This window comes from Perognathus longimembris, chromosome 6 (genome assembly GCF_023159225.1).
Source record: "Perognathus longimembris pacificus isolate PPM17 chromosome 6, ASM2315922v1, whole genome shotgun sequence".
Classification (NCBI taxonomy): Eukaryota; Metazoa; Chordata; class Mammalia; order Rodentia; family Heteromyidae; genus Perognathus; species Perognathus longimembris.
Window position 1 is genome coordinate 21874354 of NC_063166.1, and position 19616 is coordinate 21893969.

Below are 19616 nucleotides of genomic sequence, written 5' to 3' on the forward strand. Positions count from 1 at the left end.
TCTCTTTCTCTCTTTTACATCTACTAGGTTAGGGAAAGTCAAAGTTATGGTTACTTAACTCCCATCCTGCTCCTCATCACAGATCTGAAGTTAGGGTATCTTGACAGGGATTATATTACAGCATTATCCATTACTATAATGAATTACTTGAGGTGGGAGTATTTTTATAAAGAAAAGAGGTTTATTTGATTCTCATTTTAGGAAATGGAAAATCAATATGTGTGGTATTGGTGCTGCTGAAAAGCCTACTGGCTGTGTAATATCAAGATAAAGAAGAAGGAGGAAGAAGACAAGAGGAGAGGAGGAGGAAGAGAAGAGGAAGGGATGGGACAGGATGGGAGAAAAGAAAAATAGTAAGTAGTCCTCTCTCAAGAACTGGGTTGCCATGAGAACTACCTAATCCATTCTGTGGCCTCCAGTGAACTCCCACTAGACCCTACCTATTAAAGTTTATATTACCCTTCCCTAACTTTCCCTCCCTCCCTCCCTTCCTTCCTCCCTCCCTCCCTTCCTCTCCTTCTTTCCTTCTCTTTCTTTCTTTCTTTCTTTTTCTTCTTTTTCTCTCTTTTTCTTTCCTCTCTCCCTCCCCCTTCTCTCTCTCCCTTCCTTCTCTTCCCTCCCTTTTCCTCATTCCTTTCCCAGCCCCCTTTCTCCCATCTCTTTCCACCCCATTCCTTTCCTGTTTGGTGTTGGGAAGAGAGGCTAGGGACCTCTCACATACTAAGCATTCACTCAAACACTGAGCCACACCCCAACCTCAATCACTTCTAAACATTGCTACACTGAAATCCAACTGTAGCCTGTGAACCTTGGGAGGAAATGCAAAGCATAGCAAAACTCAAAACATAGCAGGAGTTGAATCTCTGCTTCTAAAAATCATATTTTACCCTTAACAGGTACAGGTAAAAATTGGGGAAAACAGAAAGTTTTGGGGAGGTAAGTGTGGGAGGTGGTAGTGGTGGTTACGGCTTCTTGGTTGATCTTTCAGGAGACTGTACTCACTTGGAGTTGAACAGGTTCTTGCCCTTGGACTCTACTCACTGTGAACTTCTTGCAGTGGTGCTGTGGGAAAGTGGAGGGAGAATGCTGTCAATACAGTGAGTAAGTCATCTCTAAGAAAGGGTATATATGCTAAAATATGGAACCAACCCAGATGCCCCTCAGCAGACGAGTGGATCAGGAAAATGTGGTACATATACACAATGGAATTCTATGCCTCTATCAGAAAGAACAACACTGCCCCATTCACAAGGAAATAGAAGGACTTGGAAAAAAATCCTAAGTGAAGTGAGCCAGACCTAAAGAAATATGAACACTATGTTTTCCTTCATTGGGAATAATTAGTACATGTTTAGACTAGTCATAGCATAAGATCACAATAGCCAAATAGCTATGCCCTTATAAACACGTAAGATGATGCTAAGAGAAATGAACTTCAAGTCATGGAAACAAGGGAAATACCACTGTTGTAGTTAATTTCAACATGACATGTTAAACTCTCTCTCTCTGTGTATATATATGTGTGTGTATATATATGTATATATACATATATGTACACATATGTATATATATATAATTTTTCATATTCCCTTCCCGTGGTTTTATTCCTGATATCACTGTAACTGATTTAAGTACCCTGGATCTTGTATATATGTGTATTGGGACTAAGAAAGGAAAAGGGAATATCAAAATCAAGAGGCAAAGGATAAAAAGACAAACCAATGCAACAGCAATACTTACAAAACTATATGGTGTAAGCCAACTATACAACTCATGGGGGGAGGGAAATGGGAAGGCAGGGGAAAAATGAGGGAGGAGGTAACAAGTTGGATAAGAAGTGTACTCACTGCCTTACATATGAAACTCTTAACCCATCTGTACTTCACTTTGACAATAAAGAAAAAAATTAGAATTCTAAAAAAAGGGGGGTGTATGTGGAATTTGGGTATGGAGAGGTGGATTTCCTTAAAATGGCTTGTGCTTGTGACTCAAAAAGTCTCCAGATATATGGGCCTGGGAAAGGAGATCTACACACTCCAGCTGCAAGAGACAAGTTGAGGGCATTCTTGTCATTCTACTTCCTAGAATGGGCTGTGGGAATATTAGTGTGTGTTTTATGATTTCTGTGGGCAGTACAGCAGTTTGAACTCAGGGTGCCCCACTTGTTAGGCAGTGTACCAATTGAGCCATACTTCCAGACCACATTTTTATTTAAATTATATATGTATATTAGTACACTTACATGTATGGTATATGTCTCAAATCATGATTAAAAGTTATAAAATGAGCCGTGTACTAGTGGGTGAGGCTTGTCATCCTAGCTACTCAGCAGGTTGAGATCTGAGAATCGTGGTTCAAAGCCAGCCCAAGTCTCTTAGCTATAGTTATCCAGCAAAAGGCAGGAAGTGGACATGTTGGTCAAGTGGTAAGCACCAGCCTTCAGAAAGAAAAAAAAGTCCTAAGCAAGAATGCAGGTCCCTTAGTTAAAGCCCCAATATTTCAATACACACACACACACACACACACACACACACACACACACACACACTCCAAAGTTTACAGGATGGTTTTATAACAAAGACACATGCATATGTGTGCACACATATACACACACACAAATGTACACAAACTATATCTATGGTCAACTGAGATTGATGATTTGCTAAGTACTCACCAATATGTTTATGTGATCTCTGTGAGCCTCAAAGCCCTTCTTCCCAGGTCTTGAGAGTAGTGATGAGTGATGACTGAAACATTGGAAGTGAAATGTGCCGAAATGGTATGTTAGCAGTATATGCAAAGAACCTGGTGAGTAGGGGAATATACCAAATCCAATCCTATGAATAACAAGTTTCTCTATATACTTAGCATCTATGGCTGGCTGGGCTAATGTGTTGACTGATGGCCATATAGGCTCAGAACAATAAGGCAGGTTGTGAGGACTTAAGTGAAAAGCACACTTGAGAATCATGAGTCTGGCTGGCTGCATCGCCAGGAAACCATCCATCCATTGATTCCAGAGTACAGTGCTGTGTTTGCTACAGGCATTAGCTCCAGGGAGAAAGCTAAAAATCAGCATGAAGAGTAAAGTCACAACACAAGACTTGAGAGCAGTTCCAAGGGGTCTCTGAGATGAATGTGAAGTCTGGGGATGAACGATTTGTGTTATGGAAATCCCTAACACTCAGCACAATAGTGGCTTCAGTCACAACATCTGCAGGGTGGGTATAGGGATGGAAAGGGGTGAAGGGACCCAGGTCTGAGCATCTTAGGATACCTAAATTCTTCAAGAGCCTTAGCTCCACTTCCAGTTTTCTGGTGGTTAATTGGAGATGAGAGTTTCTTGAACTTTCTCCTGCCTGGGCTGGCTTTGAGCTGTGATCCTCCGATCTCAGCGTTCAGAGTAGTTAGGATTCCAGGTGTGAACCACTAGAGCCTGGCCTTAATTCCCACCCACCCACCATTGACTGTCTCTGTCGCTCTCTCTTTTTGTGCAGTTATCTGGAGCTTGAACTCAGGGCCTGGCTACTGTCCCTGAATTCCTCTGCTCAAGGCTCACATTCTACCATCGAGCCATAGCTCCACTTCCTGCTTTTGGGGTAATTAATTGAAGATAAGAGTGCCCAGTTTGGTGTCAAAACCACTATGCTGGCAATCGGTCGGCCTCCGGTGTGGGCCGTGGGTAAAGAGCCGGCGGCGCGCGGCGTGGGCTGTGGCGTCGCGGTGGTTGGAAGACGCCGGCAGTCGCAGCAGCCGGAGCGACCAGCCATGGCGCCGTCCACGGCCTCCCACCGACCCATCAAAGGAATCTTGAAGAACAAGACCGTGGCAGCTCCCTCTGTGGTGGCCTCAGCCCAGCATCCCGGCTCGAACGTGGACGAGGAACTGAGTAAAAAGTCTCAGAAGTGGGATGAAATGAACATCCTGGCTACGTATCACCCAGCAGACAAAGACTATGGTTTAATGAAAATAGATGAACCAAGCACTCCTTACCATAGTATGATAGGTGATGATGAAGATGCATATAGTGATTCAGAAGCGAATGAAGCCATGACTCCAGATATCTTAGCTAAGAAATTAGCTGCTGCTGAAGGCTCAGAGCCAAAGTATGGGGTTCAGGAACAAGAAAGCAGTGAAGAAGAAGAAGAAAATGACCTCTCGCCTGAAGAGCAAGAAAAAAAGCGACAATTTGAAATGAAAAGGAAGCTCCACTACAATGAAGGACTGAATATTGAACTAGCTAGACAGTTAATTTCAAAAGACCTACACGGTGATGAGGAAGATGAAGAAATGTCAGAGACAGATCGAGAAAGCATGAATATTGAAGACTCAAATCAAGGATAGCAAGTGAGGAATGACAAAACAAATCACAAGATTCATAGAAGACATGTATCCAACATTACAGTTGTTGGTCAAATACAAATCCTGTTACTATAATACACTGCTTCTTGTTTTCCACAATTCATGACTCAAGTACCAAAATAGATTACCAGTTATGTATTGCCAAGAATTAAATGGTAACCTTTGAGACTGGTTAGATGAAAATGCGTAGATTCTTGTGCCTCGTACTTCACCACAAATTTAGTGTACCATCTTTAGTCCAACCTGCTTTACTTTTGTAAGAACACTGGTTAATTTGTATAAGATATTGTATTGCTTTTTATGCTTTAAAGGTTAAAAAGTGTCTTTTGGGGGGAAGGGGACTAAGTTATTTTCATCATCTTCTAGATGTGTGATACCTCTTATAAAAACTTTGTAGGAGTTGTTTCTTTTTAATTTTTTAAATCAAAAGCCAATTGGAACACAGGATGTATAGTTGGATCAATATTCAGGCTGAAAGGTATTTTGACACTTACCTTCAATTTGATTTGTCTAATTGAGAAGGATTGTAAGTGTTACTCATGCATTTTTCTGGCCTGAAACCTTTAAAATTCCCATTAAGTTTTTTTTTTTTTTTTTTTTTTTTTTTGCCAGTCCTGGGGCTTGGACTCAGGGCCTGAGCACTGTCCCTGGCTTCTTTTTGCTCAAGGCTAGCACTCTGCCGCTTGAGCCACAGCGCCACTTCTGGCCGTTTTCTGTATATGTGGTGCTGGGGAATCGAACCCAGGGCCTCATGTATATGAGGCAGGCACTCTTGCCACTAGGCCATATCCCCAGCCCCCCCATTAAGTTTTTTTGTGTGTGTTTACAAGGAAAGGATTGAAACACTTCTCATCAAAACTAGCCTTTTTATTTCCACAAATAAATTATCAAGTTAAACTTGCACTAAAACAACAACAACAACAACAACAAAAAACCACTATGCTCAGATCTCAGGCTCCTGAGTAGCTAGGATTACAGGCATGAGCCACTGGTCCCTGGTCTTAATATTCCTTTATATTTTATCCGATTGTGGAATCCTGGTAGCATTGTTTATTTCTCCATCTACATTCTAAAACCTGATTTTTAACCATATTTTTGTTAAGCATAGGACATTTCCTTGGAAATAGAAATTACTTGGAATCCAGCCAAAGAAATCAGGAAATAAGGGGGGGGGGAGCTTCAAAATATATAAAACAGGAGGGGTGATATTTAGCTACTTCAAATTGAAGTAGTGTCCTTCATTTCTTCATGAACCCCAGGCCCATGCCTAGTGATGCGAAGGCCATCGACTCTTTCTTCTGGTCCCAGAAGAGCCAAAGAAATGAAAAAAACTAGAGAGGAGACACCACAATGGTGACGTTTACCCCCGCTGGCAAGTTTAGTGCAAGGATGCACTCGACAAGTCCATGGACTCTAAGTGAAGAATCTGCTGCTGGATGGATTTTTGTTTCATAAAAATGCCCAGCTCTTGTCAAACTTGTTGCCCCCTCCCTCATTTTTCTCCCACCTTTCCTCCTCCCTAATCTCCCCCCCCGTTGTAAGTTAGTTTACAACCTATTATCTTGTAAGACATCACCTTGATAATAAAATTAAATTAAAAAAGAAAAAAGATAAGACCACAGTTTACAAAGGTAACAATCAGCACCTATCTGATTTTAAGGTAAAACTCAAGTCTTGCAAAAGTACTACAATATACTGAAGACTAAGAAGACTGGTAATATTATTTGTCAATAAAATAAAATAGGCCAGTCTGATCTTGAACTTGTGATCCTCAGGTATCATCTCTGGGAATGCTAGGATTACAGGTGTGCATCACCGTGCCCAGTGAGATCATTATTCTTACTCCCACTTTATAGAGGAAGAGTTCCAGACTTGGGGGAGTTAATAATAAATAATAATTATAATAATAATAATATAATAATAATTAAAATAATTAACTCAGTAGAAAGAACTAGTTTGCTTGGAGTTAATTCTGGTTTCCCTTAAGGATGGTTTGTTTGGAAATTTTCATAACCGGTCTCTCTTCTTCATTTTATGCTCAAGTGCCAACCACTCAGACATTGCACAAAATCATACTTCAGTTTTAAAATTATTTTTAGTTACCTTTGAGTAGTTAGACAAAGGAGTTTCAAGTCCACGTGTCAGTTTATGAATACAATGCATCTTGATGAATGTCATCCCTTGAAGTTACACCTTATTGTTCTGAATGTTTGAAATTAATAAAGTCATCAATTATTAATTTTTGCTTTGCATTTCTCATGACTGGATTCCTTGAAGCTTGTGTATCACTATGGATTCTTTTTTCCTGAACATGATAGGACATGATAGGCTAGCTCAACAGGGATGGTCTGTGTTGATTTATCTCAAGTGAATAAAGGATACGCGGTGTTCTTTTTGTTGTTGATGTTGTGCTTGAGACAGGGTTTCACTGTATAGTCTGGGCCGGCCTTTGAGAGACTCCTGAGTGTTGGGATTACAGTCATGTATCACCATACCCAGCGTAATGATACCCTGTTATTGAGGAAACATGGTGGTAACTGAATAATGAAGTAACCAGGAACCTACTACTCTTATTACTAACAATGCGGATGATGATATAATGATATAATAATAAATGTGGTAGCAGTACCTGCCCTTTCAATCCCCTTGTTGGCAGGATCAAAGAACATGATATAATGAATATTCTCTGGGAATATACACTGTCATTTCAGGAATATGTTACTGAAGGGACCACATGGGTTACTAAGTTGGCTTATTTTTGTTTTGTTGGTAATTATCTTTGTCTGAATACCAACTGAATATATCATTAGAATTTTACCTTCTTGAAAGTATATAACATTCAAGATGGTATGAATTCACTTGTTTGATAAGATGGACTGGCATGTGATTGGTGTTCCCTTCCCCTCCCCTCCCCTCCCTTCCTCTCCTTTCCCTGCTTCTCCCCTCTCCTCTCCTCCTCCTCTCTTTTGCCCTCCCCTCTCATCTCCCCTCCCCTCCCTCCTTTCATCTCCCCTTTCCTCCCTCTCTCTTTCCCTCCCTCTCCCCTTCCTTCCTCTTTCCTTTCCATTCTCTTCTTTATCCCAGGCTCTGGAACTCGACACAGGTGCTTTACCTAACTTCCTTATGACACACAAGTTATTTAAAGTTTCTAAACCAATTTTCTCATCTGCAAAGAGAGATTTATTATAAATTACCACATGGGTTAACACCCTGGTACATGAAATGACTTTTGTAACATTCCATCCAACATATTAGAACTACTATTTTGAATCCACAGTTGACAAGATGCAAACAAGAATACAGGTGAAGGAGGCTCTGTCCTGCCCTAGAGTCCTATCTAGGCCCTGGAAGCCCAGCAACTATAACACCACCCACCAACTCGGGTTGTGCTTGCCACTCATCTTGATTCTGTGCCATCTAATTGTTCATATAGCATTAACTGTGCTAGACTGTCAGTAGAATCACTGTTGACTTATGTGATATGAGATCTAAACAAAATTACTATATTTTTGGACTACATTACAGTGTTTATTGAGGGAAAAAAACCTGAATAAGACTAATATTTTTCTTTTCCTTTAAACCTCTGCCTCTATGGAGACTATTATTTTTTTTATTGTGAAGAGCCTACGATCATTTGTGGAAAATATTTATTTGCTGCAGAAAAACTGCCCAAACTGGCCTAAAGGCATTTCACATCTACCTAGTTGTTTTTTTTAAATAAACTATCAAGTTTCATTATGTAGCCCAAGATAGGATCAAGGATCTCCCTGTCTTAGTCTTCCCAGTAACTGAGACTATAGGTGCTTTATTCTGTGCCTAGTCTTTTTCTCTCTCTTTTTTTGTTTTAACTTTTATTTTTTTAAACAGTGCTTTCAAGCCCTTTCTGGTCTCAAATATCTCACCTAAGCTCTCGTCTTGTTCAAGCAAGAAGAACATTGCTCCTGTATTGATCTTCCCAGGTTATTTCCTGTGTCTGTCCAGTTATGTTACCCTGAACTGTGCAAGTGGCTGGTGTGTGGGTCTTTGGGTCTGTGTGTGCAGTGCTTGCTACTGACTAGCAAAAGCAGAGACTCATTTTCCTGCTCGTTGGCAGGAGGCTCCTGTCTGGAAACCATGACCTGGCACTGTACTCTTCAGGGCAGCTTGCAGTGAGGCCTGGCCTTGGGCAGGAAGCCTTTGCCAGTGTTTGGCCTCATTCATAAAATCTGTCCAAAGTCACTGTCTGTATGTGTGGCTGGATGCCCTACCAGCGAATCCTCCACCCAGTGACAGCTTCCAGATGTTTCCTGTGGAGCCCAGGCCACAGGAGCTCATTTTTCTTTGTCTTTCTACCCATCAGCCCAGGAGCCTGCATTCCTTACAGCTAATATCCAACATTTCAAAAGTTTTTCAAGATTTTTCTCTTCATTTTCCTTTTTCCTTCTCTTGCCTTCCTTCCCCTCCCCCCTTCCCTTTTTCTCTCTTTTCTCCTTTCCTTCCCTCTTTTTTTTTCTCCTGGAGACAGTATCTCTCTATGTTGCCCTGGCTGATCTCCTGCTTCATGACTCAAGTTATCTTCCAGTCACAGCCTGGAATTACAGGTGTGCCTTACCACGCACAGGGTAAGATTTTATTTAAACAAGTGTGTGTGTGTGTGTGTGTGTGTGTGTGTGTGTGTGTGTTTCTTAAAATCCATTTGGAAACCGAAAATGTTTTCCAAGCAACAGTGAGTGCCACCTGGGGTGTCTGGGGGCAAAAATACAAAGGGGCAAGGCATCCTGGTTTAGGACCGGTGACTAATGATCATCCTGCAAAAGAGGTTAACAGTGAGCAATGTTTCTTACTAGGAAAATATAATTCTTGATCCGAAGAGAAGGAAGTTCATGAGAAAACGGCAGTTCCCGGTGTTTGCTTGGGTGACGCAGGGCGTGTTGCAAACTGGGGCTTGACCACAGGGAGGTAAAGAAAGGGGCTTTGGGTGCGGTGGCTAGGCGCTGGCTAGTAAGTTGCACGAGGGGGGCGGCGGGGATCCCCTCTCTCTTGAAGGATTGACCCGGGAACTTTTGGGGGCCTAGAAATCTCGGGGGGGGGGACTTGAGAGGGCGTGGCACCTGCGGTGAACCCCCACGGGGGCGGGGCCGCTCCCTCGAGGAAAGCGCAGGGGTGGCTGCGGTCAAGAGTCCCTCCCTTCCGTGGGGAAATAGGATAGGGAACTGGGGGTGTGAGGGAAGGAGTGAGGAAGCGGGGGGGGGGGGGGCGTCCCCAGCCTCCAGATCCCATGCCACCAGTTGCTGGGTGCCTGCTGGAGGCGCTTTCCGTCTGCCAGCCCCGGTTAAGGCGGGGCACCCCGGAGTGGGGCCGGGCTCCCCACTTTCTCCTCCCCACTTTCCCTCCTCCCGGGGCCGTCCTGGGCCAATGGACGGCGAGAGGAGTGGAGCGGGAAGCGGAGCGCGCCGGGCCCAGCCCAGCCGCGCCCCCGTGGCCACGGCCCCAAAGCCCAGCGTGCGCCCCCGCTGTTTGCGCCACCCCGGAGGTTTGCGCTTTGCGCCCGGGCCTCCTGCTCGGTCCCCGCCAGCCAGGCGATCGCGCGCCCTTCGGTGCCGCCACTCTACAGCGCCGGGGCGGGAGGGAGGTCGCCGAGTCGGGGGGCGCAGGTTGGGGCCGGGATGCAGGATGGCAGCAGAGCCGCCCCCGTCCAGCCTCTCCTTCCGCACTACGGGCTCCACCTGTCTGCACCCGCTCAGCGAGCTCCTGGCCATCCCGCTGGACCAGGTAACCGCGGGGGGACCCACGGTCTTCCCCCAGCACCTCTCCAGGGCTGGGACTCCCCCCCCCCCACTACTCCTCCAGCGATTGCGGGGTGAAGGGCGAAACCGGGGCTGAGGGAGAGTTATAAGTAGTTCTATGTCTTTGCCCCCTGTCCCATGGTAGCATTGTTTCCTACACAAACTGGACAGTTGGGCTTTTTCTTTTTTTGAGTTGTTTTAATGTTTTCTTTTAAAATTGTTTAAGTGTGAGGAATGGTTGTATATATACTACGCGCAGCACGTCTGACCGAACATTCCAAAATTATGGCTTGTAGTCCAATCCTGAAGTCGCCTGACACACTTTTCCATCAGTGTGATCAATTTGATTTAGGTGAAGCTTGATCCATCTTCAGGCTGTGGATTTCAAATGACCTAAGTTTTAAACTTCAGCTGTGAGTCTGTCCAATCAGGTGACGGCAGTTTTCTATCCTGTGTGATAATCGTTGGAAAGAGGAAAAGAGGAGGAGGGACGTGGGAGGATCCTTTGGTCCTTGGAAGGCCTTAATTTATCCATTCCGTTCATGCTTGCGTTGGAGGCTTGGGAGTTGGGGTAAGCAAGGGGGAGAAAAGGGCCTTGGTAAAATTGGAATGTCCAGGAATTGTCTTGCTACAGTTAAAAGGAAAAGTTCAACTATGGTCTAGCAAGAAATCTTCCTGGTTGTTGGAGGCTCCCTTCCATATTTTGTTTCTTTTGGTGCCTCAGGCTACATCAAGCTGTGTTTTCAATAGTGACTCAATGGGAGTAAGTGGATTTCAATGGAATTGGGCAGGGCTGGCTTAGAGAAGGGCCAAACTCCAGACTGGTTTTTAATTCCTGCCGAGTTTCTGTGCTGTCACCACAGCTCAATTTTCTTTCCTTTAAACCAGAGCTTTCCTGCTGCCCTTTCCACTTACATTCCTCCAGCAATGAGGAAGTGGTACCTGGCCGGTTGCCTTGTTCACTACTGTTTACTGATCTACCTGTGTGCCCTGCTCACTGAGGATACCCCCTGCTGCCTTCTCCTGGGTTGCAAAATGCAGAAAACGCAGGAACCTGGAGAGAAGTGTCAAATGCGAAGGCATTTCTGCTTGTGCCTGTTACTCTTCAGTTAGTTGTGAAGATAGAGGTGACCCAGTGACACAGAGACTCAGGTGGGAAGACACCCCAGCAAGTTCTTCAGTTTGGAAATGAAATACTTTAAACTCATGGCTGAATTTCCTTGATGGGTGTATATTTCTGTACTAACGTCCCTATCTCCCATTAGAATTTTATGTTTTGGTGATATGCCAGACACTATGTTTCTCTTCTTTTGGAAATAGGATCTCCCTAACTTTTTTTTTTTTTTTTTAACTCTGGGCCTGGGCTCTGCCCGGCTGCTTTCAGATTTCTGGTGGTTAACTGGAGATAGGAGTCTCATGGACTTTCCTTCCTGGGCTGGCTTTGTACTGTGATCCTCAGCTCTCAGCCTCCTGAGTAGCTAGGATTACAGGTGTGAGCCTCTGGTGCCCGGCTCCCTAACTTGTTTCATCCTCTATGCCCAATCTCATGGATTTCTGTAAAAGAAATTGCTTTTTAATCTATAAATAGGAGTAAAGAAGCCTTGCAGATGTTAGTGAGTTCAGTTTATTTCTGGGATGAACTCAAGGAGGAATGCTGGTGCTTGGAAGAAACACTTGGGATCTCTTAGAGTTAGTTCAGCCTGGTCATCCTCCCACAGAGTGACTCTTAGTATAAGAACAGAGGGACATTGCCCTGGGTGGCTTGTTTTTGGAGGGAGAATCCCAAACCACAAATAAGATAGGCTCTATGATAGGTGAAGGGATTGGAAGCTTGGTCGTTTGTCTCCTAACTTACATGGCTTTGTTAGTGCTTAGGTGTTAGTTCCAACTAAAGGAATTCTTGCTTTGCCAGCCTATGCCCCCTATGGCCTCTGGCTAGTGCTGGAGTTGTGTGTCCTCATGTGTGACATAACATCTCATGGAGGTGTATTTGTGAGAATTATATATAAAATGACCCACATCAGGAAGGTGCGTGTATCTGATGGTATTTGCAAAGGACACAAGTGAAATGACATGAACTAACTACTCTCAAGGTGTGGACAGGGTTAAAGGAATCCTACAAGGATATTGAACAGCCCACACTTGAAGGCTGAGACCGGAAGGGGTAGGAAAGAGGAGGAAATCCATTGTTATCACCCAGTAAGAAGAACTGGCCCATTCCTTTCACTCCAAGGTGCCAGGGAGGTAGAGAGAATACTAGCCTTTGCATCCCCAGCCCTTTATCCTCTCACCAGTGTCTCGTGATTGTCTGACCATCCAAGATGGGCTGATCTTAGGCCTTTGGGTGACTTGTCTGCAAGGGCTCCTGATGGAAGAGAGATGGTAAAGCCCAAGCTGGCAGGGTGCCCTGAGAATAAGAGCAGTGACCATGATAAATCATAGTTTTATTAGCCTGCAATATGCTACAAATGATAAAACACATGCTAGGGCACCCAGTTATCCACTTAGAGACTTTGATTCTTTTTGTATAATCTTCACATCTCACTTCTGTTCATCATGTCTGGTTCTTAGCCTCTAGTCTTCCTGGGTCACATAGGTAGAATTCTATTCTGGTGACTTCTGAGCATCCTATGTACGGATATGTGCAGGTAAGTCTATAGGGAGGGAGAGTGTATGGTTCCTGTTAAGAGAGAACTTCCCAGCCTGACATGTTCAAGATGCTGTTACTTGTAAAAGCATCTTATATAATTTCAGACACACAGGGCCTGGAGAGTCCAATACAGAGAGAGCAAATGGGTGATTAAGTTGGGACTTACTAGGCAAGAGAAATTTGTTGATGAGTGTGTGGAGAGAACTCCTGTTCTCAGAGCAGATGGAGCTCCAGTAGTTGGTAGGAGTATGGAGTATGTAGAGAAAAAGCTTCAGTTACTCAGGATAAGTTAGGCAAACAAACAAACAAACAAACAACAACAACCCCCAAACTGTTGTGTCCTATTTATGGGGAAATAAGGAATGGTAGGTGAATGGATCAGTTCTCTCTCTCTCTCCCTTTCTCTCAGCCTCTCTCTCTCTCTCTCTCTCTCCTTTGCAGTGGGATTTGAATTTAGGGACTCATGCTTGCTAGGCAGACTCCCTCCCACTTGAGCCTTACCTCTAACTCCTGTCCTCTTTTTATTTTAGCTCCTTTGTCCAGGCTCTGCACAGTTTGTTTGGTTGTGGAGGATGCTCTGTCTTTAAACTAACCATAGCTTTCTAAATTTGCAAAGTTACCAGAATAGATAATGTAATGTTACTAATTTATGTGGCTCCCGATTGTATATTGGAAACTGGGAAAGCTGAAAAGGAAACTTTCCAGGCTATAAGGAATTTCCAGCTTAGTGGTGGTAAGTTCTAGGGCCAAGGATCTCTTTACAAAAACAATGGCCCCATATGATGTGTATATGAAAAGTCTCAATTCTCTCTCTCTCTCTCTCTCTCTCTCTCTGTCTCTCTCTCTCTCCTCCTGGACTTTTGTTTGAACTCAGAGCCTTGGCAGGTGCTTTGCCACATGAGCCACACCTCCAGCCCTTTCTGTCTTAGTCTATGTTTCAGATAAGCTCCTGGGCTCTTGTTCAGGGTTGGCCTGAGCCTGGACCCTTCTTCTATCTCCCATGTGCCTAGGAGATATGTTCTACTAACCCAGCTTTTTGGGGAGGATCTAGATATCTTTTTGAAAGCTCTGGCTGACCTGGAAACACGATTCTCTCATTTCTGCCTCCTTCATAGCGTAAATGATAGCCATGAACCACCACACTTGGCCCTCAGTTTTCAATCTTGACACCACGATTCTTGGAATTCATTTCCCCCCTCAGTTTAGCATCAGCAGAAGATAAGGACAGTAGAATTAATTTGGTTGGAGACAAAGACAATAAACATCTAGAAAATGATGGAAATAGAAAAGCTTCAAGAGTATTAGTGTAAACTTGGGTTACAATTTATACACATTCTCCATGCATGAAGACCGGTTTGAAGACCTGGCTTCTTGGACTGAGGATGGTATCAGCAGTGGGGTTTTGGAGTTTCATTTGGGGTTTAGTGACTCAGGTGTCACTCACCTGTTTATTGCCCTTGGCCTTGCTTGGAAATCTCAGCCTCCAGTTCTTTATCTTAGTCTTGCCCTTCCTTAAAAGCTCACCTCACATTCCACAGGCATTATGGGACCAGTTAAATATTTATTTAATCCTATTAGTACCAGGTACCTGACCTTGTGGTAGAAATAGAAGGCTGGAAAAACCCAAGCTTCCCACCCTAGAAGAACCCGTACACCTATAGGGAGACAAGGGCCCCTGTAAGCATACAGGTGTGGACTTGGTGACTTGTGTAGTTATGGCACAGTGGAAGGGAGAAGGCAAACCCTGTGGAATTTACTGTCTAATGACCTACAGCACTTGGGGGATGTTATGTTACATAGATGTTTTATGTTATGTATATGGTTTCATATGCTAACTTCAAACTAATGTGTCTTGTGTCTCAAGGTTTTGTCTTATTCCCCCCAGTCCCCCTCCATTTTCCTGCCCTTTTTTGTGCTAGCATTGGAGCTTGAACTCAAGACTTCTTGTTTAATTCTTTTTAAAAAAATGTTTTATTTTGAGGGTGATATGCAGAGAGGTTACAGTTACATAAGTAAAGTCATGAGTACTTTTCTTATTGAACACTGTTACTTCCTCCCTCATTTTCTCCTACTTTCCCTCCCCCTTCACTACCTCCCCCAGCTGTAAAGTTCCTTTCTAACATAGTGTCTTGTGAGTATCACTGTTGGATTGGTTCACCCTATGACTGTTGTCTCACCATTTTGTTGTTCTCCTTCCCTTCCCTGAATCAGATAAGCATATATACTAGACACTAGGGTATTAGAATAAAAAGCAGTAACAACAGGGGATAACCCAAAGGGGGAAAAACTAAGGAAGTAACTCACACAGTATACATTTAAAAGAAAAACACCAAAAGCAAGCAACCAAACAAAACTTCTCTTGTTTCTGTATCTTGGAGTTTAGTTAACATCATTTTTATATGGTTGTATGGACATAGCTATTGAGCTATTGTGATCCTCTGCTAGGACTATCCTAGACATATACTAATTATTACAAACGAGGGAAACCATGGAGCCTATGTTTCTTTGAATCTGGCTTACTTCACTTAATATGATTTTTTACAAGTCTTTCCATTTCTTTATGGATGGAGTGATGTCATTCTTTATGATGGAAGCATAGAATTCCACTGTGTATATATACCACATTTTCTTGATCCATTTATTGAGGCTGGCCGTCTACCACTTTTAGCATTTTGCATAGCTTTCAAATACAATCCTTTTTTACCTACCTTCTTACCTACTTCTCCCTCAAAGCTGGAACTATGGATTTCCTTGAACCTTGATCCTCTTATCTGCTCCCTAAGTAGCTGGGATTACAGGCATAAGCCACTACACCTTGCTTGGATTTCTTATGGAAGAAATGCACTCTTTATTGCTGGGGATAACATATGTTCACCTTCTCTGTGCATGGCTGTGTACACACAGCAGGCCAGGAACTTTGGCTTTAGTCATTTCTACCAAGTCAGCTCTCCTCTTCCCACAGAAGATTCCCATTATAGTTTGCAATCAAAAATGGCTGGCGTATGGGAGGAAATTAATTTGTCTAGACCACAGACCACAAGAATAGAGTTTCTACTCTTTATTCCAGGGGCATCTCTGGAGCTATGCTGGATGGTGATAATACACATGAAGAAACAAGTACCATCTTTCAAAAAGCTCATTTCTATGTTAACGCAGAGGCGTGCATGCTTTCGATTCTTGTTCATGTATTTCCTGTGCTGTCAGCATCAATTGTGAATGCACTTGGCCTGCAGACACCCTGAGCCATGCTCTGGGGTTATACTGGCAGTGAGTGGGGATTGCATGAGCTCTCCAGGTGATCCTGAGATGCTCCAGTGTCTGAAGACCAGTACTGCTCTAAGTGGTGGAAACACCAGTGAACCACCTTGGAAGAGGCATGGGCTAGGGCAGTCCACTTTGAGCAGGGGGATGAGTTGTGCTTGCCAGAGGTGACACATGAGATGGAGGTTGAAGGATGTGAGGCTTTCTCAGGCTAGGCTGGCAGAACTGTGCTAAGGGGTGAATGCTTGCAGCCCACCCAGGTGGCTGGTGTGATTGTGTGGCCTGCTGGGCAGTAGGTTCGAGAGGGCAGCAGGGCCCCGTGAAGCAGTTCACCTCATCTTCCAGACAAGAGGTTCACAAGCATTTCTTCTATGCAGCAAGACAATATTTTTGGCTTTGTGGACCACACAGTTCTTCTCATGGCTACTCAAAATCTGCCATGGGTGTCCAGGGAGGAGTTGTAGATGATGCAGGCACCGCTGTGTGTGTGTGTGTGTGTGTGTGTGTGTGTGTGTGTGTGTGTGTGTGTGGGGGGGGAGGTGTTTGGCTGAGTCCCCAGGGAGCTTTAATTAGGGGCACTGGAATTTGAATCTCATGGAATTTGCATGTGTCACCAAAATTTCCTCTTTTATTTCGAACCTTTCAACAACATGAAGCACTTGGGACATGCAGGCCACTTAAAAACAGGTAGTGGGCTGGATTGAGCCTAAAGGTTGGAGTTTTCAGACCTCTGTTTTTATTTCTCAAAGTCCAGAGCAGGGGCCTGGTCTGACTCTACAATCAGGACTCTTTCTGGGATCCAGTGAAGAGCAATTGCATCTGGACAAGAGGCTTCTGGGTGATTCTAATGCCAGGGAAAGTTTGACAGCCATGGATATACACCAAGGGAAGGCACTGGATATTAGCAGTGGTGAAAGACTTTGGTTTTGTGAAGTAGTTTGGGATGTCATCACTGAAGATGCAGATGAGGCAGAGGCTTCAAGGATGGCTGAAGGTTTAGACTTGTCTACAAAGAGGAGTGGGAAAAGAGCTGACCAAGGTCAATATGAATGGGTTGCCAAGTCGAAGCAGCTCATGGAGAATGCGTTCACAGGCATATATCCAGTATGTTCCTATATGTGCCTTTTCTCTTTCAGCAGCTCCTTTCGGGAGCAAAAGTAAAATAGACAGTTGGATGTTTTCAGAGAAGGCTGTTGAAAAAAGTTAAGCATGGGCGTTGAAAGATGCTGACAAGTACTTGGAAGGGATAAGGGGAGAAGAGAAGCATCTAGCAATGTGCAACTCGGAGGGGAAGGTGCATCGGAAGTGAGAGGGCTGAGGGTGGGATTTTTTCCCAGTGTGAGAATTCTAGTGATGCTTTTCTGGGCTATGATGAAAGTCAAGGGTGTGGACATGTGAAATTCTGTTCAGTTCACTGCCCTGTGGTACGTAGGTATCTGGTGGATTTTGTCTGCCCACATGCTTTTGGGGGTTTGAGGTGGAGAAGAATGAGGTCCCTGAGATCTCCAGGTATGTGGGTTTCTGTGCAACAGAAAAAAATGGACCAAAAGAGGGGCTAACCACTCTGTAATCAGGTGCTCAGCCAGACTCTGTGCCTGTATCATTCCATGCTCGGAATCTGGAAGAGTGTGGAGGAAGGAAAGGTGTTGACAAATGGTAGAAGGAACATGGTTCAAGTCAGTGGTGGAGGATGTGGAAAAGCACTGACCCTTTCCTCTTGATTTTGACTTTGCTGTCCTTGTGGTCAGTGGGAGGTCAGCAGTTAGATGGTGAGTCACCCGGGAGGAAGTGTGGAGCAGTGGCCTGGCCTCCTTGCAAGTTAGTGGAGCTGGTATGCTGGGCCTGAGGTTGGGCGGGTGTGGGAGGGATCTGGGTAGGTAGGGGTGCCCTTCCCCCATAACATCCCAGACTCCTTGTAAGTGGTGTCCGCTGTCTGGCCTTTGGATTTGTGCTCTTTCTTGGAGCTGCATATTCGTGTGGAGGAGATTCTGAAGGGATCACCATCAAGAGGTAGGTGGAAGGAGTGCAAGAGCAAGATGAAGGCATCAGTCTCACATTCCAGCCTGGAGAGGGCAAGGCTGAGCGAGTGGGGTGGGGTGGGGCTCTGCTCAGTCTGGCCCCTCTACTTTGTAGACGAGGAGTCCATACACATGGAGTAGAGAGAAGAGCACCCTAGGGTAATACCAGGAGGTAGGCTGGGCACTCTCACATCTGGCGACTTGACCTGACAGTTCCTGATGGGAGGGCAGAGAGAATGAGCACTCAGGTGACCCCGTGCTCCCTGGCTTTTAAAGCACAGATTGGTTTTTTTGTTTTTGTTTTTTTTTGGTCAGTTGTGGGGCTTGAACTCAGGGCTTGGGCACAGTCCCTGAGAAATTTTGCTCAAGGCTAGTGCTCTACCACTTTGAGACATAGCTCCATTTCTAGTTTTTGAGTGGTTAATTGGAGATAAATGTCTCACAGGGACTTTTCTTCCCCAGGGTGGCTTCAAATTGCAATCCTCAGATATCAGCCTTCTGAGTAGCTAGGGTAACAGGCATGAGCCACCGGTGCCTGGCTTACAGCAGTTACCCTAGATTCTATCTTTCTTGCTGTGAGCAAGAGGTCTCCACATCTTGGTCTCAGTTTACCAATCTGGCTTAAGGATTCCATCAACTCCATGTATTGAATACGTTTGGTATGGGCTTCAGTCAGCTGATCTGGATACATACATTGTGTCAGTTAATTAGTATGATAGCACTAAGTAAAAGGTATCTGCTAAATTACAAGAAAAGGAATGGACCCCAGGGTTTCTATAACTTGCCAGCAGAGCAACAAGCTGGGAGGAGTAGAGGAGACAGGACTTGAACCAAGGCTGTGGCCAGAGGCTGAGCTCCTAGTTTCTCTATAGCACCCCGGCCACTGTGTCCTGTCCTGTGGTCCTCTCTCTCTCTCTCTCTCTCTCTCTCTCTCTCTCCTTCCCCTCCCTTGGGGGGGAAGGGGCTTGTCCGCCCCTTCCTGGGTGGCCCTTTATCGCTCTCACGTGGGAGCGATGGCCACAGGTAGCCTCCTCTCTCTCTCGACTTCCCCTCGCTTGGGGGTGAAGGGGCTTGTCCGCCCCTTCCTGGGTGGTCCATTACCACTCACGAGGGAGCGATGGCCATGGGTAGCCTCGGTGGCGTGTGGTCGCAGGGTGCCCCAAAGCCGCCAAGAACGACAGGCGCGTGGGTCCCTGGAGAAAACCTCTAGGGCTTCTGTTTATTCAAATGAGGAACCTCCCAGATATACTCCAAAGGCGGGCACAAGAGAGGGGCCCCTGATTGGTCCCAAGGAGCTGTCCCTCAAGTGATGTCAGACTTCCTTCTCTTCCTGTTAAAGACAGGAAGGGGAGGGACAGGCTGAGGTCAGCTGTGGCCCCTTAAAGGTGCAGCTGACCCCAACACTGTCCCTTCATCCCAGTAGGCTACTCTTTTGTCTGGCAAATCACCTCTTTCAGCCCTTCTTTGCACTAACTTCCTCCTCTCAGGAACATGGTTCTTCATCTCTGTCTTCTGGGTACCTTTACCTGTTTGCTGCCTGCCACCATGGCCTCCCTTGCC

At 44.9% G+C, this 19616-nt stretch overlaps 2 protein-coding genes across 2 annotated transcripts in view; both read left to right on the forward strand.

Moving 5' to 3' along the window:
• Positions 1 to 3768: 3768 nt before the first annotated feature.
• On the forward strand, positions 3769 to 4344 carry LOC125352251 (protein phosphatase inhibitor 2-like). Its single transcript, XM_048347371.1, has one exon. It carries the CDS (start codon positions 3769 to 3771, stop codon positions 4342 to 4344), a length of 576 nt encoding a protein of 191 aa, XP_048203328.1.
• Positions 4345 to 9867: 5523 nt separating this feature from the next.
• Positions 9868 to 19616, forward strand: part of Mboat1 (membrane bound O-acyltransferase domain containing 1) — a 78257-nt gene continuing 68508 nt past the window's right edge. The window contains exon 1 of the mRNA XM_048348399.1: positions 9868 to 10113. Coding sequence (XP_048204356.1) covers positions 10015 to 10113 — 99 coding nt within the window. The 5' untranslated portion in view covers positions 9868 to 10014. The remainder of the gene's footprint in view (positions 10114 to 19616) is intronic.